Below are 26,519 nucleotides of genomic sequence, written 5' to 3' on the forward strand. Positions count from 1 at the left end.
TGCCTTTCATGCTACTTTTTTCAAATTTTTATTAGAGTTGCATCATGCAGCTTTATAATGTACTAAATTTGCAAAACAACTCTAAATGAAGCATATAGGAGGACGAGTTTATTTGCCAACCGTTCAACACAGAATAGCGCACTCCCTCAGAAATCGTTAGGAGAAAAGATCCTTTCTACTTTATTCAGCTCATACTGTGTTATTTATTCATGTTCCATTGTATTCTTCATACTATAAACTCCCCAAACATATGGAAGAAGGTACTCTGTTCAGATTAGACTAAAATTGAGCTTTTGGGCCATCAAGGAAAATGTTATGTCTGGCGCAAACCCAACACCTCCCATCACATCGAGAACACCATCATTCTGGCCATCATGCTGTGGGGATGTTTTTCCATCGGCAGGGACTGATCAAAATTTAAGGAATGATGGATGCCGCTAAATACAGGGAAATTCTTCCAGAGACTTGATGGGACAAGCAGGACAATGACCCTAAGCACACTGATAAAGCAACACTCAAGTGGTTCAAAGGGAAACATTTAAATGTCTTGGAATGGCCTAGTCAAAGCCCAGACCTCAATCCAATTGAGAATCTGTGGAATGACTTAAAGATTGCTGTACACCAGCGGAACCCATCCAACTTGAAGTAGCTGGAGCAGTTTTGTCTTGAAGAATGAGCAAAAGTCCCAGTGGCTAGATGTGCCAAGCTTATAGAGACATACCCCAAAATACTTGCAGCTGTAATTGCTGCAAAAGGTGGCTCTACAAAGTATTGAACTTGGGGGGGTGAATAGTTATGCACGCTCAAGTTCTGTTGTCATATTTCTTGTTTGTTTCATAATAAAAAATATTTTGCTTATTCAAAGTGGTAGGCATGTTGTGCAAATCAAATGATACAACCCCCCCCCCCCCAAAAAAAATTGATTTTAATTCCAGGTTGTAAGGCAACAAAATAGAAAAAATGCCAAGGGGGGTGAATGCTTTCGCAAGCCACTGTAACGAGGTCTCAGGAATGGAGGGGGCGTGACGAGATGCATGTCAACCCCCCAAACAGGAAATCTCACCCTTGTCTTTTAATCTGGTTAACGTCTTTGGTATAGGGGGCAGCATTTTCACTTTTGGATGAATTTCGTGCCCATAGTGAACTGCCTCCTAATCTGTCCCACATGCTAATATATGCATATTACTATTATTATTGGATAGAAAACACTCTGAAGTTTCTAAAACTGTTTGAATGATGTCTGCGAGTATAACATAACTCATATGGCAGGCAAAAACCTGAGAAAAAATCCAAACAGAAAGTGAAAATTCTGAGAGTGGTCGTTGTTAAAGTCATCGCCTATTCAATTCCCTGTAATATATGGATCTGTTTGCACTTCATACGCCTTCCACTAGATTTCAACAGTCAGTAGAACGTGGAATGAAGCTTATGCTGTGTTGTGGGACCGGATGGGAGGGGAATGAGTCAGTGGACTGGCAGATTGCCAGTTCTTGGTCACGCGCTTTCCTCATTATATCGTCTTGCGTTCCATTACTTATAGAGACTGAAAAGAATTCTCCGGTTGGAACCTTATTGGATATAAATGATAACAACATCCTGAAGATTGATTCTCTACTAAGTTTGACCAGTTTATGCGACCTGGAATATAACTTTTTGAAGTTTTCGTCCGACGTTTGCCTGCATCTGCGCGAGCGTTTGGACATGTGTACTACACATGCTAGAAAAGTTATCTAATTGGACATAAGTAATGGACATTATCGAACAAAACAACGATTTATTGTGGAACTAGGATTCCTGGCACTGCATTCTGATGAAGATAATCAAAGGTAAGGGAATATTTATGATGTCATTTCGTATTTCTGTTGACTCCAACATGGCGGAGAAATGTTGTTACATCTGAGCGCCGTCTCAGATTATTGCATGGTGTGCTTTTTTCGTAAAGTGTTTTTTAAATCTGACACAGCGGCTGCATTAGGAACAAGTGTATCTTTAATTATATGTAAAACATGTATCTTTCATCAAAGTTTATGATGAGTATTTCTGTTATTTTACGTGGCAGAAATACTCATCATAACTTTTATAATTACTCCGGATATTTTGGAGGCATTTCTGAACATGGCGCCAATGTAAACCGAGATTTGTGGATCTAAATATGCACATTATAGAACAAAACATAAATGTATTGTGTAACATGATATCATACGAGTGTCATCTGATGAAGATGTTCAAAGGTTAGTGATTCATTTTCTCTTTTTCTGGTTTTTGTTACTACTATATTTTGCTGGGAAAATGGCTGTGTTTTTCTGTGGCTATGTACTGAGCTAACATAATTGTTTGGTGTGCTTTCCCCGTAAATCCTTTTTGGAATCAGACATGTTGGCTGGATTCACAACATGTGTAGCTTTAATTTGGTGTCTTTCATGTGTGATTTCATGAAATATATATTTTTATAGTAATATATTTGAATTTGGCGCGCTACATTTTTTCTGGATTTTGGCCAAGTGGGACGCTATCGTCCCACCTATTCTAGAGAAGTTAAGCTAGTTACATTTGGACTACAGCGAGTCTGAGACAGAGAGGGCAGTACACCCACACACACCCGCTCACATGCACGCACCAACAAACACACACACAAAAAAAACATGGGGGAGGGGAACCAGATGCTTAATTTAACAAAATAAAATGTCTCAAAATCGGATCCCAAAATCGGCTTACTGTAATGCTTTATACTGAATGACCCTGCATGCACGGCTTACACACACACACACACACACACACACACATTAAGGGAAGAGTGTTGCTCTGTGGTCTACATCCCAATGCGTCATTAAAGCCTGATGAAATTAATGACTTTGCCCCTGATCAGCCAACATGGACTCTACAACACACAGAATGGATTAGAAGATGCTGTGTCCTCCATTTTACTCCTCTTATCTGTTCACTAAGGGTTGCTTTTGTCTTTGGCTGTGTCCCAAGAAAATATTGACACCCTGGATAAATATGAGCAAACATTACTGTTTAAAATAAATAATTCAAATACTGAGCTACACTACATGACCAAAAGTATGTGGACACCTGCTCGTCAAACATCTCAATACAAAATCATGAGTATTAATATGGAGTTGGTCTCGCCTTTGTTGCTAGATGTTGAAATATTGCTGCAGGGACTTGTTTCCATTCAGCCACAACAGCATTAGTGAGGTTAGCACTGATTTTGGGCGATTAGGCCTGACTCGCAGTTGCGTTCCAATTCATCCCAAAGGTGTTCAATGGGGTTGAGGTCAGGGCTCTGTGCAGGCCAGTCAAGTTCTTCCGCACCAATATCGACAACCATTTCTGTATGGACCTCGCACGGGGCATTGTCATGCTGAAATAGACTAAGATACAGTAGATGGTATAGAATACAGTACACACACATACAGTGGGGCAAAAAAGTATTTAGTCAGCCACCAATTGTGCAAGTTCACCCACTTAAAAAGATGAGAGGCCTGTAATTGTCATCATTTGGTACACTTCAACTATGACAGACAAAACGAGAAAAAGAAATCCAGAAAATCACATTGTAGGATTTTTAATGAATTTATTTGCAAATTATGGTGGAAAATAAGTAATTGGTCAATAACAAAAGTTTCTCAATACTTTGTTATATACCCTTTGTTGGCAATGACAGAGGTCAAACGTTTTCGGTAAGTCTTCACAAGGTTTTCACACACTGTTGCTGGTATTTTGGCCCATTCCTCCATGCAGATCTCCTCTAGAGCAGTGATGTTTTGGGGCTGTTGCTGGGCAACACGGTCTTTCAACTCCCTCCAAAGATTTTCTATGGGGTTGAGATCTGGAGACTGGCTAGGCCACTCCAGGACCTTGAAATGCTTCTTACGAAGCCACTCCTTCGTTGCCCGGGCGGTGTGTTTGGGATCATTGTCATGCTGAAAGACCCAGCCACGTTTCATCTTCAATGCCCTTGCTGATGGAAGGAGGTTTTCACTCAAAATCTCACGATACATGGCTCCATTCATTCTTTCCTTTACACGGATCAGTCGTCCTGGTCCCTTTGCAGAAAAACAGCCCCAAAGCATGATGTTTCCACCCCCATGCTTCACAGTAGGTATGGTGTTCTTTGGATGCAACTCAGCATTCTTTGTCCTCCAAACACGACGAGTTGAGTTTTTACCAAAAAGTTCTATTTTGGTTTCATCTGACCATATGACATTCTCCCAATCTTCTTCTGGATCATTCAAATGCTCTCTAGCAAACTTCAGACGGGCCTGGACATGTACTGGCTGAAGCAGGGGGACACGTCTGGCACTGCAGGATTTGAGTCCCTGGCGGCGTAGTGTGTTACTGATGGTAGGCTTTGTTACTTTGGTCCCAGCTCTCTGCAGGTCATTCACTAGGTCCCCCCGCATGGTTCTGGGATTTTTGCTCACCGTTCTTGTGATCATTTTGACCCCACGGGGTGAGATCTTGCGTGGAGCCCCAGATCGAGGGAGATTATCAGTGGTCTTGTATGTCTTCCATTTCCTAATAATTGCTCCCACAGTTGATTTCTTCAAACCAAGCTGCTTACCTATTGCAGATTCAGTCTTCCCAGCCTGGTGCAGGTCTGCAATTTTGTTTCTGGTGTCCTTTGACAGCTCTTTGGTCTTGGCCATAGTGGAGTTTGGAGTGTGACTGTTTGAGGTTATGGACAGGTGTCTTTTATACTGATAACAAGTTCAAACAGGTGCCATTAATAAAGGTAACGAGTGGAGGAGCCTCTTAAAGAAGAAGTTACAGGTCTGTGAGAGCCAGAAATCTTGCTTGTTTGTAGGTGACCAAATACTTATTTTCCACCATAATTTGCAAATAAATTCATTAAAAATCCTACAATGTGATTTTCTGGATTTCTTTTTCTCATTTTGTCTGTCATAGTTGAAGTGTACCTATGATGAAAATTACAGGCCTCTCTCATCTTTTTAAGTGGGAGAACTTGCACAATTGGTGGCTGACTAAATACTTTTTTGCCCCACTGTGTGTGTGTGTGTGTGTATATATATATATATATGGATCTGAGTGTGTGTGTGTATACAGTGCATTCGGAAAGTATTCAGACCTCTCGACTTTTTCCACATTTTGAAATGTTACAGCCTTATTCTAAAATTGATTAAATTAAATGTTTTCCTCATCAATCTACACACAATAACCCATAATATTTATTTATTTTAATAACAAAAAATAAATACCATATTTACAAAAGTATTCAGACCCTTTACTATGAGACTTGAAATTGAGCTCAGGTGCATCCTGTTTCCATTGACCATCCTTGAGATGTTTCTACAACTTGGAGTTCACCTGTGGTAAATTCAATTGATTGGACATGATTTGGAAAGCTACACACCTGTCTATATAATGTCCCACAGTTGACAGTGCATGTCAGAGAAAAAATCAAGCCAAGAGTTCAAAAGAATTGTCCGTAGAGTTCCGAGACAGGATTGTGTTGAGGCACAGATCTGGGGAAGGGTAACAAAAAATGTCTGCAGCATTGAAAGTCCCCAAGAACAAAATGGCCTCCATCATTCCTAAATTGAAGAAGTTTGGAACCACCAAGACTCTTCCTAGAGCTGGCAGCCCGGCCAAACTGAGCAATCGGGGGAGAAGGGCCTTGGTCAGTGAGGTGACCAAGAACCCGATGGTCATTCTGGAGGAGCTCCAGAGTTCCTCTGTGGAGATGGGAGAACCTTCCAGAAGGACAACCATCGCTGCAGCATTCCACCAATCAGGCCTTTATTGTAGAGTGGCCAGACGGAAGCCACTCCTCAGTAAAATGCACATGACAGCCCACTTGGAGTTTGCCAAAAGGCAAACGACTCTCAGACCATGAGAAACAAGATTCTCTGTTCTGATGAAACCAAGATTGAACTCTTTGGCCTGAATGTCAGTGTCACGTCTGGAGGAAACCTGGCACCATTCCTATGGGGAATCATGGTGATGGCAGCATCATTCTGTGGGGATGTTTTTCAGCGGCAAGGACTGGGAGACTAATCAGGATCAAGGCAAAGATGAACAGAGCAAAGTACAGAGAGATCCTTGATGAAAACCTGCTCCAGAGTGCTCAGGACCTCAGACTGTGGCGAAGGTTCACCTTCCAACAGGATAACGACCCTAAGCACACAGCCAAGACAACGCAGGAGTGGCTTCGGGACAAGTCTCTGAATGTCCTTGAGTGGCTCAGCCAGAGGCCGGACTTGACCCCGATCTAACATTTCTGGAGAGACCTGAAAATAGCTGTGCAGGGACGCTCCCCATCCTATATGACAGAGCTTAAGAGGATCTGCGGATCTGCAGAGAAGAATGGGAGAAACTCCCCAAATACAGGTGTGCCAACCTTGTAGCATCATACCCAAGAAGAATTGAGGCTGTAATCGCTACCAAAGGTGCTTCAACAAAGTACTGAGTAAAGGGTCAGGATACTTATGTAAATGTGATATTTTTTTTTTTTTTTTTTACAAATTTGCAACAATTAAAAACAATCTGTTTTTGCTTTACCATTGTTGGGTATTCTATGTAGATTTAATCAATTTTAGATTGTGGAAAAACTCCAGGGGTCTGAAAACTATGCACTTCATGTGTGTGACGAAAGGATGGGGGGGGGGGGGGGCAGTATTTTCTGCTCATGTATTCTCCTTTCGATGCCAAATCCACCACTATTGTGCGCGGCCAAAGAGCTCTATTTTAATGTTAGCCAACAAATGTATATGCCTGGAGTATGCTAAATGACATTGCCACTTGGATTGGAACCTGACAATAGAGCTCTTTGGCAATTATTATTATTTGACCATGCTGGTCATTTATGAACATCTTGGCCATGTTCTGTTATAATCTCCACCCGGCACAGCCAGAAGAGGACTGGCCACCCCTCATAGCCTGGTTCCTCTCTAGGTTTCTTTCTAGGTTTAGGCCTTTCTAGGGAGTTTTTCCTAGCCACCGTGCTTCTACACCTGCATTGCTTGCTGTTTGGGGTTTTAGGCTGGATTTCTTTATAGCACTTTGATATATCAGCTGATGTAAGAAGGGCTTTATAAATACATTTGATTTGATTAACACTGGTGGTGGCCAGGGCATCGGAATGAGAATGCATGAGCAGAAAAGAACTCCACCCCAACTGTAAAATATGGTGGTGGATCTTTGATGTTATGGGGTTTTCAGCTTCCACTGGTCCTTGTTAAGGTCAATGGCATCATTACCCAGTACCAGGATAGTTTAGCCAAAAACCTGGTTGCCTCTTCGAGGAGACTGAAACTTGCCCGCAAGTGGATTTTCCAGCAAGACAATAACCCCAAGCACATCTACAAATCCAAAGGCAAATAGTTAATGGGCCACAATATCAACATTTTGAAATGGCCATCTATCAGTCTCCGCATTTAAAACCCATTGAAAACCTGTGGATTGAATTGAAGAGGGCAGTCCATAAGCGCAGATGAAGGATATAAAGGATCTGGAAGGACTCTGTATGGAGGAATGGTCAAAATCCCTCCCAATGTGTTCTCCAACTCATCAAACATTTTAGAAAAACATTCAGTGCCATTATCCTCACAAGATGAGGTATTGAAAGGTATTTAAAACAGGGGTGTCAATAATTTTGACCCACACTTTAAAAAAAACATTTTTTTTACTTGTTAAACAAAATCGCTTTCTCTGAGCAATTGTATTATAAAATAATATAATTTCCCTCCAAAATTTGAGTGTACAATGTAGGTCAGTATTTGAATTATTTATTTTATACAGTAATTTTTGCTCATCTTTATCAAGGATGTCAATCATTTCGGACCCCACTGTAAAAAGTACTCCAGAGTGACGCAGCGGTCTAAGGCAGTGCATCTCAGTGCTTGAGGCGTCACTACAGACACCCTGGTTTGACTCCAGGCTGTATCACAACCGGCCGTGATTGGGAGTTCCATAAGGCAGCGCACAATTGGCTCAGCGTTGTCGGGGTTTGGCCGGTGTAGGCCGTCATTGTAAATAAGAATTTGTTCTTAACTGACTTACCTAGTTAAATAAAGGTTAATTAAAATAAAAATTGACCAGGGCTTATAGGGTTCTGGTCAGCAGTAGTGCACTACTTAGGGAACATTTGGAACATGTCCATTCTCTCCAGGAAGCAGTAGCTGATTGTACTGAGTGACTCCACAGTCACAAGACAACAGCTGTGTCTCAGAAGGTTTTTTGCTCATGACTTGAGTACATATTTTAGAGTGTGTCATGTGACTCTTTGAGTGTGTGTAGTATGTGCTTCTTGCTTTGGTGTGTGTAGTTTTTGTACATTTCAGCCAGTGAAGTGGATGAATCAAGGAAGCAATAAATCATTATTGTTGTCTCTTGTACAGTACTGGTTAAAGGCTGAATCTGGTTGTCTGTCTCTGTCCTTCCTTTAATTGTCTGTGTATTGATTGGTTTGTTTTTCCTCACAGAATTAGACATTTTAGGGAGTCTGGGGACAGAATTATTTTCTTTTTAGTCTTAAATGGCTCATCTCTTTATCTCTGTGGACTGGTCAGAGGTGCCTGAGGGTCTCCTGGTTAACTGAGCAGTGTTATGTAATGCTTGGGCCGCCGAACATAGACATTCGATGTTATATAATGTGTGTGTGTGTGTGTGTGTGTGTGTGTGTGTGTGTGTGTGTGTGTGTGTGTGTGTGTGTGTGTGTGTCACTATGCAAGTGAGTGCGCACCCTTTTAGTAAATTGCACATGTTAATTCTGCTGGATATAACCAGAAGTGACACAAAATCCTATTTCTGAAATATGAAAGGGCCTTGTAGACACTGGTACACAACCCCATTCCCTCCCTCCCTGGTAAATCACTCGCTGCATTCGTTGCTGTCTGTATTTCACATCACTGAGATGTACTGGGGGCCTGTAGGGCTATTATGATGTAGGATGCGAAACATTGGCGTTTTCCTTTTTTTCACTGGATGGATTGGGTCAGAACCTCAGACAGAGCAGCGACACTGAGCAGAGTAGACGAGAGTTTGTGAGACAGAGCAGCGACCCTGAGCAGAGTAGACGAGAGTTTGAGAGACAGAGCAGCGAACCTGAGCAGAGTAGACAAGAGATTGAGACAGAGCAGCGACCCTGAGCAGAGTAGACGAGAGTTTGTGAGACAGAGCAGCGACCCTGAGCAGAGTAGACGAGAGTTTGAGAGACAGAGCAGCGACCCTGAGCAGAGTAGACAAGAGATTGAGACAGAGCAGCGACCCTGAGCAGAGTAGACGAGAGTTTGAGAGACAGAGCAGCGACCCTGAGCAGAGTAGACAAGAGATTGAGACAGAGCAGCGACCCTGAGCAGAGTAGACGAGAGTTTGTGAGACAGAGCAGCGACCCTGAGCAGAGTAGACGAGAGATTGAGACAGAGCAGCGACCCTGAGCAGAGTAGACGAGAGTTTGTGAGACAGAGCAGCGACCCTGAGCAGAGTAGACGAGAGTTTGTGAGACAGAGCAGCGACCCTGAGCAGAGTAGACGAGAGTTTGTGAGACAGAGCAGCGACCCTGAGCAGAGTAGACGAGAGTTTGTGAGACAGAGCAGGGACCCTGAGCAGAGTAGACGAGTGTTTGAGACAGAGCAGCGACCCTGAGCCGAGTAGACGAGAGTTTGTGAGACAGAGCAGCGACCCTGAGCAGAGTAGACGAGAGTTTGTGAGACAGAGCAGGGACCCTGAGCCGAGTAGACGAGAGTTTGTGAGACAGAGCAGCGACCCTGAGCAGAGTAGTCGAGAGTTTGTAAGACAGAGCAGGGACCCTGAGCAGAGTAGACAAGACTCTGTGAGAATGAGGCTGCATCTGAAATGGCACCCTATTCTCTTTATAGTGTACACTTCTTTTAACCAGAGTCGGGTTGTGATGAAAAAGTAGTGCACTATTTTAAAAAATGTAATAAAGTAACCTTCAATTTTACTAGGCAAGTCAGTTAAGAACAAATTCTTATTTACAATGACGGCCTAGGAACAGTGGGTTAACTGCCTTGTTCAGGGGCCAAACGACAGCTTTTTACCTGGTCAGCTCAGGGATTTTACCTTGTCAGCTCGGTCACTGGCCCAACGCTCTAACCACTAGACTAATTGTGCACTACTGTTGACCAGAACCCTATACGCCTTGATCAATAGCAGTGCACTACGTAGGGAATGGGATGCCATTCAGCACCACTAAAGTGTTTTCTTCCCTCTTGGACAGGAATGTTATCACGTAAGAGGGGAAAGGCCAGTGGCTGGCCATCAATGGAGTAAAGGCTGTTTCACTGTGGTTTCACTGAGCCACTTCAGAGAGGGGGGGTTAACAGAGGCCAATCACCCACAGTCCCATTGCAATTCCATGATCAAATGCAATCTCCTCGCTAGCTATTCTCCTCTTCAGTCTTCAGGGCAGGTGGAACTCTTTTGAGTAGACTAATTACCAAGTACACAGAGGAGATGCTGGATGAGATGACCTATCTATCGTTCTTCCCTTTTACAGACCTTTCTGGGAGGCCTGAATTGGAACCACTTCAGCTCAAAGCCCATGTATTAAGAGTAGCGGTATCGTACGTCAGGCATACGCAGATGAAACACTATTGAAGAGAGGGATCCCCACACACTGATGACATTCAAGAGAGAGATGAACCACAGGAGATACTATGTGATGTCATGGTTGAAGAGTAAGCATATGAAAAGTATATAAGAAAACGTCAAGAAACACAATCAATGTATCTATCAAAAAACATCTGATTTGATGTGTTACTGTATGTTATAAACCAATAGTATTCCAAAGAGCTGAAATGTAAACACTACAAGTCATTATATACTGTATTCCACGCTTTGGTTTAATCAGAGCACATTTGAGATGACCTTGAAGTGAATGCCATATTTAGCTAATCAGCTAATTTAGGAATAGCAATAGTATACAGGTTGTATTATACAGTTGGCAATATCCCAATAATAATAATAATAACACAATAAAGCACATCTTCTGGCTTGAGACACACAGCTACATAGCTCACACCTCCATCACCAAACCCCAGCCACTTGCTGACGTTTTCACACACCTTTATATTAGAGGAGGCAGACCGTCAAGGACAGACAAGGAGGGTGCTGCTGGGAAATCTCTTACAGCTGTCTTCCTCCCTTTCATCCATCCCAGCGAGCTTAGGGACACAATGTGAAGCTGGTTGCTAGGTGACCACTGAGCTGTAATACGACATGAGTGAGCCTCGGACATCCAGCAGCATGTGCAATGAACCAACAGGTCCCCACCATGGCTAATGAGATTGTATTTACAAGAATCCCCATTAGCCAATGAATGGGAAGTATAATGATTCTACGGTCTATTCATTGGGTAATAATGGGGATTCTTGTAAATACATTGTCCTTTTTTTCCAGACTCAACATCCCATGTTGTCCCTTCAGGGAGAATAGGGCCAATGTAACACTGAACAAGGTCATCAGTTCAAAGCCTGGATTGAATTATTTACTACAGTATTGACAAATAAACAATTAAGAGACAGTTAAGCCTGTTCGTACATTGCTACCGTACGTATCCACACAATTTATTTTCCTCCTATCCTCAAAGTAGGTTACACCACCAAGCAGAGTTCTTTATTTTAGTGACAGGTTGTGTTGTTATTAGGCCATGAGGTACCTCCAAGGCATGCTCTCTGGGTGGCTGTCCACACAGAACAACTCACTGTCCATGAGATAGTCACAGAGATGAGCAGAACAACTCACTGTCCATGAGATAGTCACAGAGATGAGCAGAACAACTCACTGTCCATGAGATAGTCACAGAGATGAGCAGAACAACTCACTGTCCATGACATAGTCACAGAGATGAGCAGAACAACTCACTGTCCATGAGATAGTCACAGAGATGAGCAGAACAACTCACTGTCCATGAGATAGTCACAGAGATGAGCAGAGCACTGCAGTAAGGACTGGCGAGGGCAGGCTTAGTCCAACATCAATACAAGCTCTACAGTACCAGGCAAAGAGAGAGAAGGGTGTTTTGAAACAACAGTCATTGATGAGAGGGCAGCACTAGTTTAAATATACCTATCAGTTGCAATGAAGCTTTGATTCTTTCTCCTATAGCAACATTTCTTACTTAGTGATGGTGGGAGGGGGGGATCTATACAGTAGAGTATCGCAGTATTATTTTTGATGATATAATTTATTTTATGACTGAGTAGCGATTCTCTCCAACAACAATGTTTTTGTTAACGTTAGCCAGCGCTAGTCAGCTCTACCTGTACCAAAATTCTGGTATTTCTCCTTCTTTAGCTTGTTCTCCATGTTCTTCTCTAGCTCGTTCTCCATGTTCTTCTCTAGCTCGTTCTCCATGTTCTCCTCTAGCTCGTTCTCCATGTTCTCCTCTAGCTCGTTCTCCATGTTCTTCTCTAGCTCGTTCTCCATGTTCTCCACTAGCTCGTTCTCCATGTTCTTCTCTAGCTTGTTCTCCATGTTCTCCTCTAGCTCGTTCTCCATGTTCTTCTCTAGCTCGTTCTCCATGTTCTTCTCTAGCTCGTTCTCCATGTTCTTCTCTAGCTCGTTCTCCATGTTCTTCTCTAGCTCGTTCTCCATGTTCTTCTCTAGCTCGTTCTCCATGTTCTTCTCTAGCTCGTTCTCCATGTTCTTCTCTAGCTCGTTCTCCATGTTCTTCTCTAGCTCGTTCTCCATGTTCTTCTCTAGCTCGTTCTCCATGTTCTTCTCTAGCTCGTTCTCCATGTTCTTCTCTAGCTCGTTCTCCATGTTCTCCACTAGCTCGTTCTCCATGTTCTTCTCTAGCTCGTTCTCCATGTTCTCCTCTAGCTCGTTCTCCATGTTCTTCTCTAGCTCGTTCTCCATGTTCTCCTTTAGCTCGTTCTCCATGTTCTCCACTAGCTCGTTATCCATGTTCTTCTCTAGCTCGTTCTCCACTAGCTCGTTCTCCATGTTCTTCTCTAGCTCGTTCTCCATGTTCTCCACTAGCTCGTTCTCCATGTTCTTCTCTAGCTCGTTCTCCATGTTCTTCTCTAGCTCGTTCTCCATGTTCTTCTCTAGCTCGTTCTCCATGTTCTTCTCTAGCTCGTTCTCCATGTTCTCCTCTAGCTCGTTCTCCATGTTCTTCTCTAGCTCGTTCTCCATGTTCTCCTTTAGCTCGTTCTCCATGTTCTCCACTAGCTCGTTCTCCATGTTCTTCTCTAGCTCGTTCTCCACTAGCTCGTTCTCCATGTTCTTCTCTAGCTCGTTCTCCATGTTCTTCTCTAGCTCGTTCTACACTAGCTCGTTCTCCATGTTCTTCTCTAGCTCGTTCTACACTAGCTCGTTCTCCATGTTCTCCACTAGCTCGTTCTCCATGTTCTCCACTAGCTTGTTCTCCATGTTCTTCTCTAGCTCGTTCTCCATGTTCTCCTCTAGCTCGTTCTCCATGTTCTTCTCTAGCTCGTTCTCCATGTTCTCCACTAGCTCGTTCTCCATGTTCTCCTCTAGCTCGTTCTCCATGTTCTCCACTAGCTCGTTCTCCATGTTCTTCTCTAGCTCGTTCTCCATGTTCTCCACTAGCTCGTTCTCCATGTTCTTCTCTAGCTCGTTCTCCATGTTCTTCTCTAGCTCGTTCTCCATGTTCTTCTCTAGCTCGTTCTCCATGTTCTCCTCTAGCTCGTTCTCCATGTTCTCCTCTAGCTCGTTCTCCATGTTCTTCTCTAGCTCGTTCTCCATGTTCTTCTCTAGCTCGTTCTCCATGTTCTTCTCTAGCTCGTTCTCCATGTTCTCCTCTAGCTCGTTCTCCATGTTCTTCTCTAGCTCGTTCTACACTAGCTCGTTCTCCATGTTCTTCTCTAGCTCGTTCTCCATGTTCTCCTCTAGCTCGTTCTCCATGTTCTTCTCTAGCTCGTTCTACACTAGCTCGTTCTCCATGTTCTTCTCTAGCTCGTTCTCCATGTTCTTCTCTAGCTCGTTCTCCATGTTCTTCTCTAGCTCGTTCTCCATGTTCTTCTCTAGCTCGTTCTACACTAGCTCGTTCTCCATGTTCTTCTCTAGCTCGTTCTCCATGTTCTCCTCTAGCTCGTTCTCCATGTTCTTCTCTAGCTCGTTCTACACTAGCTCGTTCTCCATGTTCTTCTCTAGCTCGTTCTCCATGTTCTTCTCTAGCTCGTTCTCCATGTTCTTCTCTAGCTCGTTCTCCATGTTCTCCACTAGCTCGTTCTCCATGTTCTTCTCTAGCTCGTTCTCCATGTTCTTCTCTAGCTCGTTCTCCATGTTCTCCTCTAGCTCGTTCTCCATGTTCTCCTCTAGCTCGTTCTCCATGTTCTCCTCTAGCTCGTTCTCCATGTTCTCCTCTAGCTCGTTCTCCATGTTCTCCTCTAGCTCGTTCTCCATGTTCTTCTCTAGCTCGTTCTACACTAGCTCGTTCTCCATGTTCTTCTCTAGCTCGTTCTCCATGTTCTTCTCTAGCTCGTTCTCCATGTTCTTCTCTAGCTCGTTCTCCATGTTCTTCTCTAGCTCGTTCTCCATGTTCTTCTCTAGCTCGTTCTCCATGTTCTTCTCGAGCTCGTTCTCCATGTTCTTCTCGAGCTCGTTCTCCATGTTCTTCTCTAGCTCGTTCTCCATGTTCTTCTCTAGCTCGTTCTCCATGTTCTTCTCTAGCTCGTTCTCCATGTTCTTCTCTAGCTCGTTCTCCATGTTCTCCACTAGCTCGTTCTCCATGTTCTCCACTAGCTCGTTCTCCATGTCCTCCTCTAGCTCGTTCTCCATGTTCTCCTCTAGCTCGTTCTCCATGTTCTCCACTAGCTCGTTCTCCATGTTCTCCTTTAGCTCGTTCTCCATGTTCTCCACTAGCTCGTTCTCCATGTTCTTCTCTAGCTCGTTCTCCATGTTCTCCACTAGCTCGTTCTCCATGTTCTCCTCTAGCTCGTTCTCCATGTTCTCCTCTAGCTCGTTCTCCATGTTCTCCTCTAGCTCGTTCTCCATGTTCTCCTCTAGCTCGTTCTCCATGTTCTCCTCTAGCTCGTTCTCCATGTTCTCCTCTAGCTCGTTCTCCATGTTCTTCTCTAGCCTGTTCTCCATGTTCTTTTTCAATAGTGAGCCAACATGTTTTCAGCCCTTTTAAATCCACAAATGAGCAAAACTTGTTTTCTCATGCGCTCTCTTGTCCCACTGCAGCAGACATGGTGAGCAATATGTTTGTAACATCGAATCCCAATAAAATCACAGTATAGAAACTACAATACATATCATATCAGCACCTAAGTATTGTGATAATATCGTATCATGAGGTCCCTGGCAATCCCCAGCCCTAGTCCTCATAGACCACACTGACAAATGTTTTGGCTCGCGCCTTCCTCAATGCGTGCGTGGTCACAGTACCACACCAGTGCTCTGTATGTAGAACAACCCCAGACTGTGACGAACTGGCTCGGCTGGAGGACAAAGACTCAGGAGAGTGCTGACATCTATGATGTAGGGCAGCATCGCACGTTGCCAGTTCATCACACACATAAAACAGAATGACACACACATTGCACTTACACACTGAAAATATGTTCCTTCTTCACACACACACCTTCATCCACCTACCCACACACACACACACACACACACACACACACACACACACACACACACACATTGCCCTTTCACACTGGAATCTGTTCCTGTGGGGAACATATTAGTGCTAAACATATGCTTGATTATAGGTTATTTCAAGCAGCTGCTGTTGTTCTCTGTGAGAGGACAGGAAGCCACACAGACAGATAAGAGCATTAGACGTCCACTGCTAAGAGATTCTGTATTGTTGGCAGGATATACTGAGACTTCTGCATCCCAAACTGTCCCGTGTTCCATATCCCTATACAGGGCACTATTTTTCAACAGGGCCCATCCATAGTAGGTTACTATTTCCTTAGCTATTAGGGGAAAAGGGGGACACCTAGTCAGTTGTATAGGGAAAGGGGGACACCTAGTCAGTTCTATAGGGAAAGGGGGATACCTAGTCAGTTCTATAGGGAAAGGGGGATACCTAGTCAGTTCTATAGGGAAAGGGGGATACCTAGTCAGTTCTATAGGGAAAGGGGGATACCTAGTCAGTTCTATAGGGAAAGGGGGATACCTAGTCAGTTCTATAGGGAAAGGGGGATACCTAGTCAGTTCTATAGGGAAAGGGGGATACCTATTCAGTGGTATATGGAAAGGGGGATACCTAGTCAGTTATACGACTGAATGCATTCAACTGAAATGTGTCTTCTGCATTTAACCAAACGCCTCTGAACCAGAGAGGTGTTTGTGAAGGGTTGCCTTAAATCAACATCCATGTCTTCTTTGCCCTTGCTCAAGGGCAGAACAACATATTTTTACCTTGTCAGGGGATTCGATCCTACCCGCAAGGCTACCTGCCGCCCCCCAGGCTACCTATACTTTCAATTGGTTAAATTGGAGCCTGAAAACATTGTATTGTGTATGTAAGATACAGAATATGTGGTGGCCCGTTTGGCCATAGCCATTCAGACCAGCAGTATTGTCATATTATATCCACTACCAGAGCCATGCATACATATTTATGTCAATACACATCCACTAAGTGCATTAACAAACCATATTACAACCTGCTATGTGACCCTATGGGCTTCCTACAACCTGCTATGTGACCCTAAGGGCTTCCTACAACCTGCTATGTGACCCTAAGAGCTTCCTACAACCTGCTATGTGACCCTAAGAGCTTCCTACAACCTGTTATGTGACCCTAAGGGCTTCCTACAACCTGCTATGTGACCCTAAGGGCTTCCTACAACCTGCTATGTGACCCTAAGGGCTTCCTACAACCTGCTATGTGACCCTAAGAGCTTCCTACAACCTGCTATGTGACCCTATGGGCTTCCTACAACCTGCTATGTGACCCTAAGAGCTTCCTACAACCTGCTATGTGACCCTAAGAGCTTCCTACAACCTGCTATGTGACCCTAAGGGCTTCCTACAACCTGCTATGTGACCCTATGGGCTTCCTACAACCTGCTATGTGACCCTAAGACCTTCCTACAACCTGCTATGTGACCCTATGGGCTTCCTACAACCTGCTATGTGACCCTAAGGGCTTCCTACAACCTGCTATGTGACCCTAAGGGCTTCCTACAACCTGCTATGTGACCCTATGGGCTTCCTACAACCTGCTATGTGACCCTAAGAGCTTCCTACAACCTGCTATGTGACCCTAAGGGCTTCCTACAACCTGCTATGTGACCCTAAGGGCTTCCTACAACCTGCTATGTGACCCTATGGGCTTCCTACAACCTGCTATGTGACCCTAAGGGCTTCCTACAACCTGCTATGTGACCCTATGGGCTTCCTACAACCTGCTATGTGACCCTAAGAGCTTCCTACAACCTGCTATGTGACCCTAAGAGCTTCCTACAACCTGCTATGTGACCCTAAGAGCTTCCTACAACCTGCTATGTGACCCTAAGAGCTTCCTACAACCTGCTATGTGACCCTAAGAGCTTCCTACAACCTGCTATGTGACCCTAAGAGCTTCCTACAACCTGCTATGTGACCCTAACATGCTGACCACACGGCTCGCGTTGCAAAAATAAATGTACACATAGATGTTATTCAATCATTGCACCCACACTGCTTGCGAGCATCTGCGTTGCTAGGCGTTAAAATAGAAGTCAGTTCTACTTGTGACGCTAAACGCAGTACAAGTCCTGCCTCTCCCATCTTCTCATTGGTTTACAGAAGCATATACCCACGTTCCATCTCCTCATTGGTTATACCCACATGGGTGATTGCAAGATGAACCGAGGTCGGTCAGGCGTGGTAATACACCTTATTATGAAAGTTAGTTTCCAATCGCCATTTAAAGTCCAAAGAAGAAAAAGCCTGGAAGGAGGAGAGATGACTAGAAATTATTCGGTTGACCGTTTTGGTTATTCGGTTGACCGTGGATTAATTGTGCATTTCAGGTAAAATAACACCTCAACGTTTACCGTATCTCCCAGAACAAATTAGCTAGCAACAGAAAGCTAGGTAAATAGGACAAATTAGCTAGCAACTGCAAGCTAGCTAGCTAAATTGCCATAAATGTTTAATGCGGTTTGACCTGTCCCCAAATTCACATAATTGGTTCAGAGATTGTTTTGATATATTTCAACCTGCGTGTCGTGATCGCGCTTGGTGTTCCGAGACAAAATCAATTTGCGATCGTGCGCCCGGTCGGGGCATGGTGTAAGGGCTTCCCATGTCCATTATTCTGCAGCAATGCATCAGTAATTTGTTCAGCAATCAGCATTCGCCTAAATACATAGAGCCACTTAATTTTTACTGCTGTGTGTGTACCTCCTGGATAGGTTTGTGTTTATACAGACTGAAAGCTCATTTGGACCAAATGCTGAATAATTCCATGAGCATAGAAGAAGAGCTAACACAAGCTCACTACAGAACTCTACTTACAGGGCTTTGACAGAACGCAGTGCTGTCTGAGTGCTATCTGCAAAGACAACGGAGAGAAAAAGTACAACCAGGAGAGGAAAGTATGGGGAGATGTAAGAGAGGAGATGCAGTATCCTGAATGGGTTTTATTCCATAATATATATATATATATATATATATATATATATATATATATATATATATATATATATATATATATATATATATATATTTAAATTCCCAGAATGCAGCCACGCTATGGGGCTGAAGTAAACCAACCAGCTGTAATACAGAGCATCTGCACTTCAGCACCAACGAAGCAGGCAGCAACATCATGTGAATCAGAATTCTGAACTTCAGCACCACATGAGTGGAAAACATCTACAACTTGGTATTGGTATTTTATTAGGTTCCCCATTGGCTGTTGCAAAAGCAGCAACTACAGTACTCTTCCTGGGGTCCACAAAAAAAAACATGAAACATGACATAATACAGAACATTAACAGACAAGAACAGCTCAAAGACAGAACTACTATCAAAGAGGATACTAGTGGATCATCACAATAACCTGGGCTAAAGTGTCACAACAGGTTATTGGGCTAAATGCCTGGAACAACCAATTACATATCAGCATTGTTCTGCTTCTTTATAGGAAGTCCTGGCTGGCTCACATCTGTAATAAAAGGAGCTGACAGAACCAGAGCTGACAGAACCATAGCTGACAGAACCTTGAGCTACCAGAACCAGAGCTGACAGAACCTTGAGCTGACAGAACCTTGAGCTGACAGAACCAGAGGCAGATCATTCTGTGGATCCAGATATGCCCATCTATCAGAAAGTACATCCCCAGAGAAGCAGCCTCTCTCCCTGATGACATGTGATAAATACTACCCTATATCCCCAGAGAAGCAGCCTCTCTCCCTGATGACATGTGATAAATACTACCCTATATCCCCAGAGAAGCACCCTCTCTCCCTGATGACATGTGATAAATACTACCCTATATCCCCAGAGAAGCAGCCTCTCTCCCTGATGACATGTGATAAATACTACCCTATATCCCCAGAGAAGCAGCCTCTCTCCCTGATGACAGGTGATAAATACTAACCTCTCTCCCCGATGACAGGTGATAAATACTACCCTCTCTCCCTGATGACAGGTGATAAATACTACACTCTCTCCCTGATGACAGGTGATAAATACTACCCTCTCTCCCTGATGACAGGTGATAAATACTACCCTCTCTCCCTGATGACAGGTGATAAATACTACCCTCTCTCCCTGATGACAGGTGATAAATACTACCCTCTCTCCCTGATGACAGGTGATAAACATCCCCCTATATCCCCAGAGAAGCAACCTCTCTCCCTGATGACAGGTGATAAATACTACCCTCTCTCCCTGATGACAGGTGATAAATACTACCCTCTCTCCCTGATGACAGGTGATAAATACTACCCTCTCTCCCTGATGACAGGTGATAAATACTACCCTCTCTCCCTGATGACAGGTGATAAATACTACCCTCTCTCCCTGATGACAGGTGATAAACATCCCCCTATATCCCCAGAGAAGCAGCCTCTCTCCCTGATCACAGGTGATAAACCCTACATCCCCAAGGCCATCCACATCTCCAGCATTGAACCATTACACTGAGGGGTTTACTAACAGCCTGCAAGGTCATTGGAGGTGGTCTGCTCTGGTGGGGATGACTGAGCAGAGCAGAACACCAAACACACAAGACTAAACTGTTGATTCCCGCGAGGGACTGCTTTTATTTTCTTAACAAGGCTAAGGTTTTGGCCTTTCTAGGGAGTTTTTCCTAGCCACCGTGCTTCTACACCTGCATTCTAGCTGTTTGGGGTTTTAGGCTGGGTCTCTGTAAAGCACTTCGAGATATTAGCTGATGTACGAAGGGCTATATAAAATAAACTTGATTGATTGATTGATTGATTAAGGATAGGCTGGATTTCCAGGGAACACTTTCGGTCATGCCATCGTTATAGTTGTACAGCAGTTATAGTTATACAGCAACTCACTGCAGCGCTATATAATAGTTCATATGAAGTACTGTACACGCATGGTTAGTTAGATTAAATCAAATTAAGATCAAATCCTATTCTGAGGAATGATCACCAAATAGATTGTGAAGTGTGACCACTTTCCATGACTAATATAACAACGCAATAACAACTTAGAATTCAAAGGGACAATCCCCTAGGACTATGTCTATCTCGTCTATACAACATTATGAAAAGTGGTAGGATGATATTTGTTTAGCTACCACCCTTGTGCTCTCTTCTAGTTCCTGTTTTGTTATTATCCCTTTTTGTTGTTACATCACGGCCATGCTGCTCTGACAGTTGATTTTAAAAACACAAGCTGTCCATGGATTATCAGCACCTAATGAGTCCATGAACACTGTGTCATCGTGCTGCATGAACACATAATCATTAACTACTCTCCTTTCTGTCTCATACTAAATTACTTCAACCGAACCCTGTTGAAGTGACACTGAAGAACACTGACAGTGATGGAATCTATGAGTATATTAAACATTCCCACAGCACACAGAGCAAGGCCTGAGTCTATGTTTATCATTTTGCAAACACAACCTGTGGTGGTCAAGTGTTAGACAATGAAGTAAAGAAATAAAGAATGTAGGTGAGATGGTGCTGTACTGAAAAACAAGAGAAATCCACAGCAAGAATAATATACATTTAGCAGACGCTCTTATCCAGAGCGACTAGGGTTAATTGCCTTGCTCAACGGTCTTAACAGCTAGGCTACATGTTAGCTAATACGTGTTCAAGAGGAAATCTAATCCATAGTGGCTACTGCTTGGGCTACCCCTTGAATTAAACTGATAAGCTTTGTTATGTTTTGTGAAACAATGGTGAAACTGAGATTTCAGGCTATGCTTGGGTATGAACTCAATCACCTTACAACCAAAAACACAGATGAATCGAACTGAACTGGAAGTGACTCTAAACACAACTCTGAGGACAATACCATATCTAAGGGGAGTAGACAGAGCTTCAGCCATAAGACGAGGTACAGCCCAAAACCTTCATCTCGTTCCACACAGTAGCTTAGTTGTCCTTATTTCAGCAATAACAGAACGCCAATTTTTCATTAGGTCAGTGCACCTTCTGGAGCTTATCCAGACTTTTATAATTAATTTAGCAGAAGTTCAGTTGATTTGGAGGCTCAGAGAACTATGCCATGATGTGCTGTCCTAATGATTTTCTGGGTCAAACAAAACTCCCTCGATGCTGAATGGAGAAAAAGACATAAACTTGTCAGGACCACATTCATATATGTATTCAGACAGATCTCCTCCCATCCGATGACGTGGATGTCGATTATGGCAGCCCCACGTACCTCTCTGTTTCAAAGGGGTTGGGTTAAATGTGGAAGACACATTTCAGTTGAATGCATTCAGTTGTACAACTGACTAGGTATTCCCCTTTCCATATACAACTGACTAGGTATCCCCTTTTCCCTATACAACTGACTAGGTATCCCCCTTTCCATGTACAACTGACTAGGTATCCCCCTTTCCATGTACAACTGACTAGGTATCCCCCTTTCCCTATACAACTGACTAGGTATCCCCCTTTCCCTATACAACTGACGAGGTGTCCCCCTTTCCCTATTCAACTGACGAGGTGTCCCCCCTTTCCCTATACAACTGACTAGGTATCCCCCTTTCCATATACAACTGACTAGGTATCCCCCTTTCCATGTACAACTGACTAGGTATCCCCCTTTCCCTATACAACTGACTAGGTATCCCCCTTTCCCTATACAACTGACTAGGTATCCCCCTTTCCCTATACAACTGACTAGGTATCCCCCTTTCCATGTACAACTGACTAGGTATCCCCCTTTCCCTATACAACTGACTAGGTATCCCCCTTTCCCTATACAACTGACGAGGTGTCCCCCTTTCCCTATTCAACTGACGAGGTGTCCCACTTTCCCTATACAACTGACGAGGTGTCCCCCTTTCCCTATACAACTGACTAGGTATCCCCCTTTCCCTATTCAACTGACGAGGTGTCCCCCTTTCCCTATACAACTGACTAGGTATCCCCCTTTCCCTATACAACTGACTAGGTATCCCCCTTTCCCTATACAACTGACTAGGTGTCCCCCTTTCCTATACAACTGACTAGGTGTCCCCCTTTCCCTATACAACTGACTAGGGTCCCCCTTTCCCTTTATCTTTTCCGTCCAGTTTTAAACAGATCATCACAAATCCTTCATTAGCATTCTCTTCACATTGAAAATTATTATTCCACAACTCAAGTCCAGGAAGGAACGTGCGATTCCTCACAACCGTATCGGAGAAGAAGATCCAAGGTCCCTCCCCTAACACCCCCTTCTCCAATGCCTTTTGACGAGGAGGCAAGGAGAAGAAGATCCGAGGTCCCGCCCCTAACACCCCCTTCTCCAATGCCTTTTGACGAGGAGGCAAGGAGAAGAAGAACCGAGGTCCCGCCCCTAACACCCCCTTCTCCAATGCCTTTTGACGAGGAGGCAAGGAGAAGAAGATCCGAGGTCCCGCCCCTAACACCCCCTTCTCCAATGCCTTTTGACGAGGAGGCAAGGAGAAGAAGATCCGAGGTCCCGCCCCTAACACCCTCTTCTCCAATGCCTTTTGACGAGGAGGCAAGGAGAAGAAGATGCAAACAATAGAGGAAAAATGAATTGAGAAAGAGCCTCTGTTGCCTTACCTCGATGAGGAAGTCTCCGTTGCGAAGCCCCGCCCGCCATGCAACCCCGCCCTCGTCCACAGACTCCAGGTACTGCAGGGCGGGGAAGGCGGGTGTAGGGGTGAACTCCTCGATGGGCGTGTCCGCTGGAGGGGTGGGTGAGCAGGTGCAGACAACGGCCCAGGTAAAGACAGAGACAGAGAAAGGGTGAGAAAGGCAAGGTAGCAACATCACTGTCTGGGACAGTATCATTATTACACATATGTTATGAAGTTAATTCAACAACACATCACCCATGAACTTCAACACAGCAGTGTGATGTACAATAGACACCTTTGAATGTTAACGTTCAAAATTGACAGCCTCAGGGAAATGGCGAACATATTCTACTGGACCACATATAATGAAGATGTTGCCAACTGTGTTGCATACACATGTACACATAAATACAGTGCATTCAGAAAGTATTCAAACCCCTTGACTTTTTCCACATTTTGTTACGTTACAGCCTTATTCTATAAATATCACATTTACATTAGCATTCAGATGCTTTACGCAGTACTTTGTTGAAGCACCTTTGGCAGCAATTACAGCCTTGAGTTTTATTGGGTATTACATTTATATTTACATTTAAGTCATTTAGCAGACGCTCTTATCCAGAGTGACTTACAAGTACATACATTCACACCTTTTTGTACTGGCCCCCCGTGGGAAACGAACCCACAACCCTGGCGTTGCAAGCGCCATGCTCTACCAACTGAGCTACACGGGACTACGGGTATGGGTATGATGGTACAAGCTTGGTACACCTGCATTTGAGGAGTTTCTCCCATTATTCTCTGCAGATCCTCTCAAGTTCTGTCAGGTTGGATGAGGAGCGTCACTGCACAGCTATATTTAGGTCTCTTCAGAGATGTTCGATCGGGTTCATGTCCAGGCTCTGGCTGGGCCACTCAAGGACATTCAGAGACTTGTTCCGAAGCCACTCGTGCTTTGTCTTGGCTGTGTGCTTAGGGTCGTTGTCCTGTGGGAAGGTGAACCTTCGGCCCAGTCATAAAGGCCTGATTGGTGGAATGCTGCAGAGATGGGAAAATCTTCCAGAAGGACAACCATCTCCACAGAGGACATCTGGAGCTCTGTCAGAGTGACCAACGGGTTCTTGGTCACCTTCCTGACCAAGGTCCTTCTCCCCCGATTACTCAGTTTGGCCAGGCAGCTAGATCTAGTAACAGTCTTGGTGGTTCAAAACTTCTTCCATTTAAGAATGATGGTGGCCTCTGTGTTTTTGGGGACCTTAAGTGTTGCAAAAACAAGTGGTATGGAAACAGGTTGCACTTGAGCTCAATTTCGAGTCTCATAGCAAAGGGTCTACTGTAAATACTTATGTAAATAAGGTATTCCAGGTTTTTTATCTTAATTACATTTGCTAAAATGTTTTTAAAAAACAGTTTTCGCTTTGTCATTATGGGGTATTGTGTGTAGATTGAATAAGGCATAACATAATGAAGAAAAAGTCAAAGGGTCTGAATACTTTCCGAATGCACTGTACATGCAGGAACAGAATTACACCAATGCTACGGTACCATTTGTATTTGGATGGATCATCATATGCAATGTAATAATCAGGACACTAAAAAATATGCATGTAGGAAAACAGAGGCCTAATCATGCTGGCTGGACAGAGACGGTGGCCAGGTGCTGGGCTGGGGCAGGTGCTGGGCTGGGGCAGGTGTTGGGCTGGGGCAGGTGCTGGGGAAAGTGCTGGGCTGGGGAAGGTGCTGGGGAAGTGCTGGGCTGGGGAAGGTGCTGGGCTGGGGCAGGTGCTGGGGAAAGTGCTGGGCTAAGTGCTGGGCTGGAGCAGGTGCTGGGTAAGGTACTGGGACAGGTGTTGGGGCTGGGGCTGGTAGTGGGGCTAGGATGGGACAGGTGTTGGGGAAGGTGCTGGGCTGGAGCAGGTGCTGAGTAAGGTACTGGGACAGGTGTTGGGGCTGGTAGTGGGGCTGGGATGGGCAGGTGTTGGGGCTACAGAGAGATGCATCACTAACCCCTCCACTCTGGACCAAATAAACTCCCTGCATTGTATGGTTCATTAGTGTGTGTGTGTGTGTGTGTGTGTAGATCTGTCTGTGTGTGTGTGTGTGTGTGTGTGTGTGTGTGTGTGTGTGTGTGTGTGTGTGTGTGTGTGTGTGTGTGTGTGTGTGTGTGTGTGTGTGTGTGTGTGTGTGTGTGTGTGTAGATCTGTGTGTGTGTGTGTGTGTGTGTGTGTGTGTGTGTGTGTGTGTGTGTGTGTGTGTGTGTGTGTGTGTGTGTGTGTGTGTGTGTGTGTGTGTGTGTAGATCTGTCAAGGGGGTGTAAAACTGAACTGGCCATCTCTTCAAGACAATAAAAGCATACAACTATCAGCAAAGCCGCATCAAAGTTAACTTTAGATGTTGCAGATTGTTACAGATGTTACATGAATACTGTGTAGCATCTTTCTCTTGCAGAACTGGAGTAACAGCAGCTCAAACAAACCGATGGTGACAAGTGACACTTGCAATAAATCAGCCATGTGCTTCAAGAAAACTCCATGGGCAGTTGGTAGTCTGCTCATTCAATACAGCTTACATGTACATACATACAGTAGCTTACATGAATGTACATACAGTAGCTTACATGAATGTATATTCTCTGGAGCAGAGGCACAGGCTCTGGGTATTAGATTTGAATTAACTAGATAAATAATGTTGTTCTGAGTAGCCTCAGATACATCCGTTTGTGATGGAGAAGCATTTTAAGTCAACCGAATATTGTTAATGCTAGGCTCAGTCGGTTTATTATATACTATAATAAACTTATTATGGTCACACAAAACATGACAAGGAGCAGAGCTGACTACAACACAAAACAATCACAGATATGAGATCTGTCGCCAACAGAAAAAAGTCATTTCTATTGAAGTAAGTGGGTGTACAAAGCAGCATGGGGTTGTTAATAAGCAATATGAGCGTGATTCTCATCACTGACGCGCCGGTGGACCGGGGATGCAACATGAACACAACAAGGGAGGAACAGACACTGACTGAGTGAGTGCGTCTCTTGGTCTGTCAGTCTCCTACCTTTCGCCCCTCGCAGCACAAACCCGAATCCCTCATTATCCTTCTTCTGTAGAACTACCGTCTTCTCGTCAATAACACAGTTGCTGTGGAGAAAATTCCGCGCAAAACGACCGTTATTATTACATCCTATCATCCTCATCATAGCCACAGCTGCTCGCCCCGAGTGCTTCATTATGACAGTTCGTCCGTTGCAAAACGAATGAATGAACTATAATGAACAGTGCTACACGCGATGTGACAGCGACACACCGTCACCGTGAACCTCCAAAGAACGAGTCAGGCTCGGAAGAAAACGTTG

At 44.2% G+C, this 26,519-nt stretch overlaps 1 protein-coding gene across 6 annotated transcripts in view; it reads right to left on the minus strand.

Moving 5' to 3' along the window:
• LOC129862040 (SH3 and multiple ankyrin repeat domains protein 2-like) overlaps positions 1-26,519 on the minus strand; it is a 203,886-nt gene that overhangs the window by 29,565 nt on the left and 147,802 nt on the right. For all 6 annotated transcript variants that reach the window (XM_055933363.1, XM_055933362.1, XM_055933360.1 and 3 more), the window contains exons 16-17: positions 26,222-26,304; positions 23,145-23,269 (exon numbers count right to left, since the gene is read on the minus strand). In XM_055933363.1, coding sequence (XP_055789338.1) covers positions 23,145-23,269; positions 26,222-26,304 — 208 coding nt within the window. The remainder of the gene's footprint in view (positions 1-23,144; positions 23,270-26,221; positions 26,305-26,519) is intronic.

The sequence above is a fragment of the Salvelinus fontinalis genome, chromosome 9, assembly GCF_029448725.1.
Source record: "Salvelinus fontinalis isolate EN_2023a chromosome 9, ASM2944872v1, whole genome shotgun sequence".
Taxonomy (NCBI): Eukaryota; Metazoa; Chordata; class Actinopteri; order Salmoniformes; family Salmonidae; genus Salvelinus; species Salvelinus fontinalis.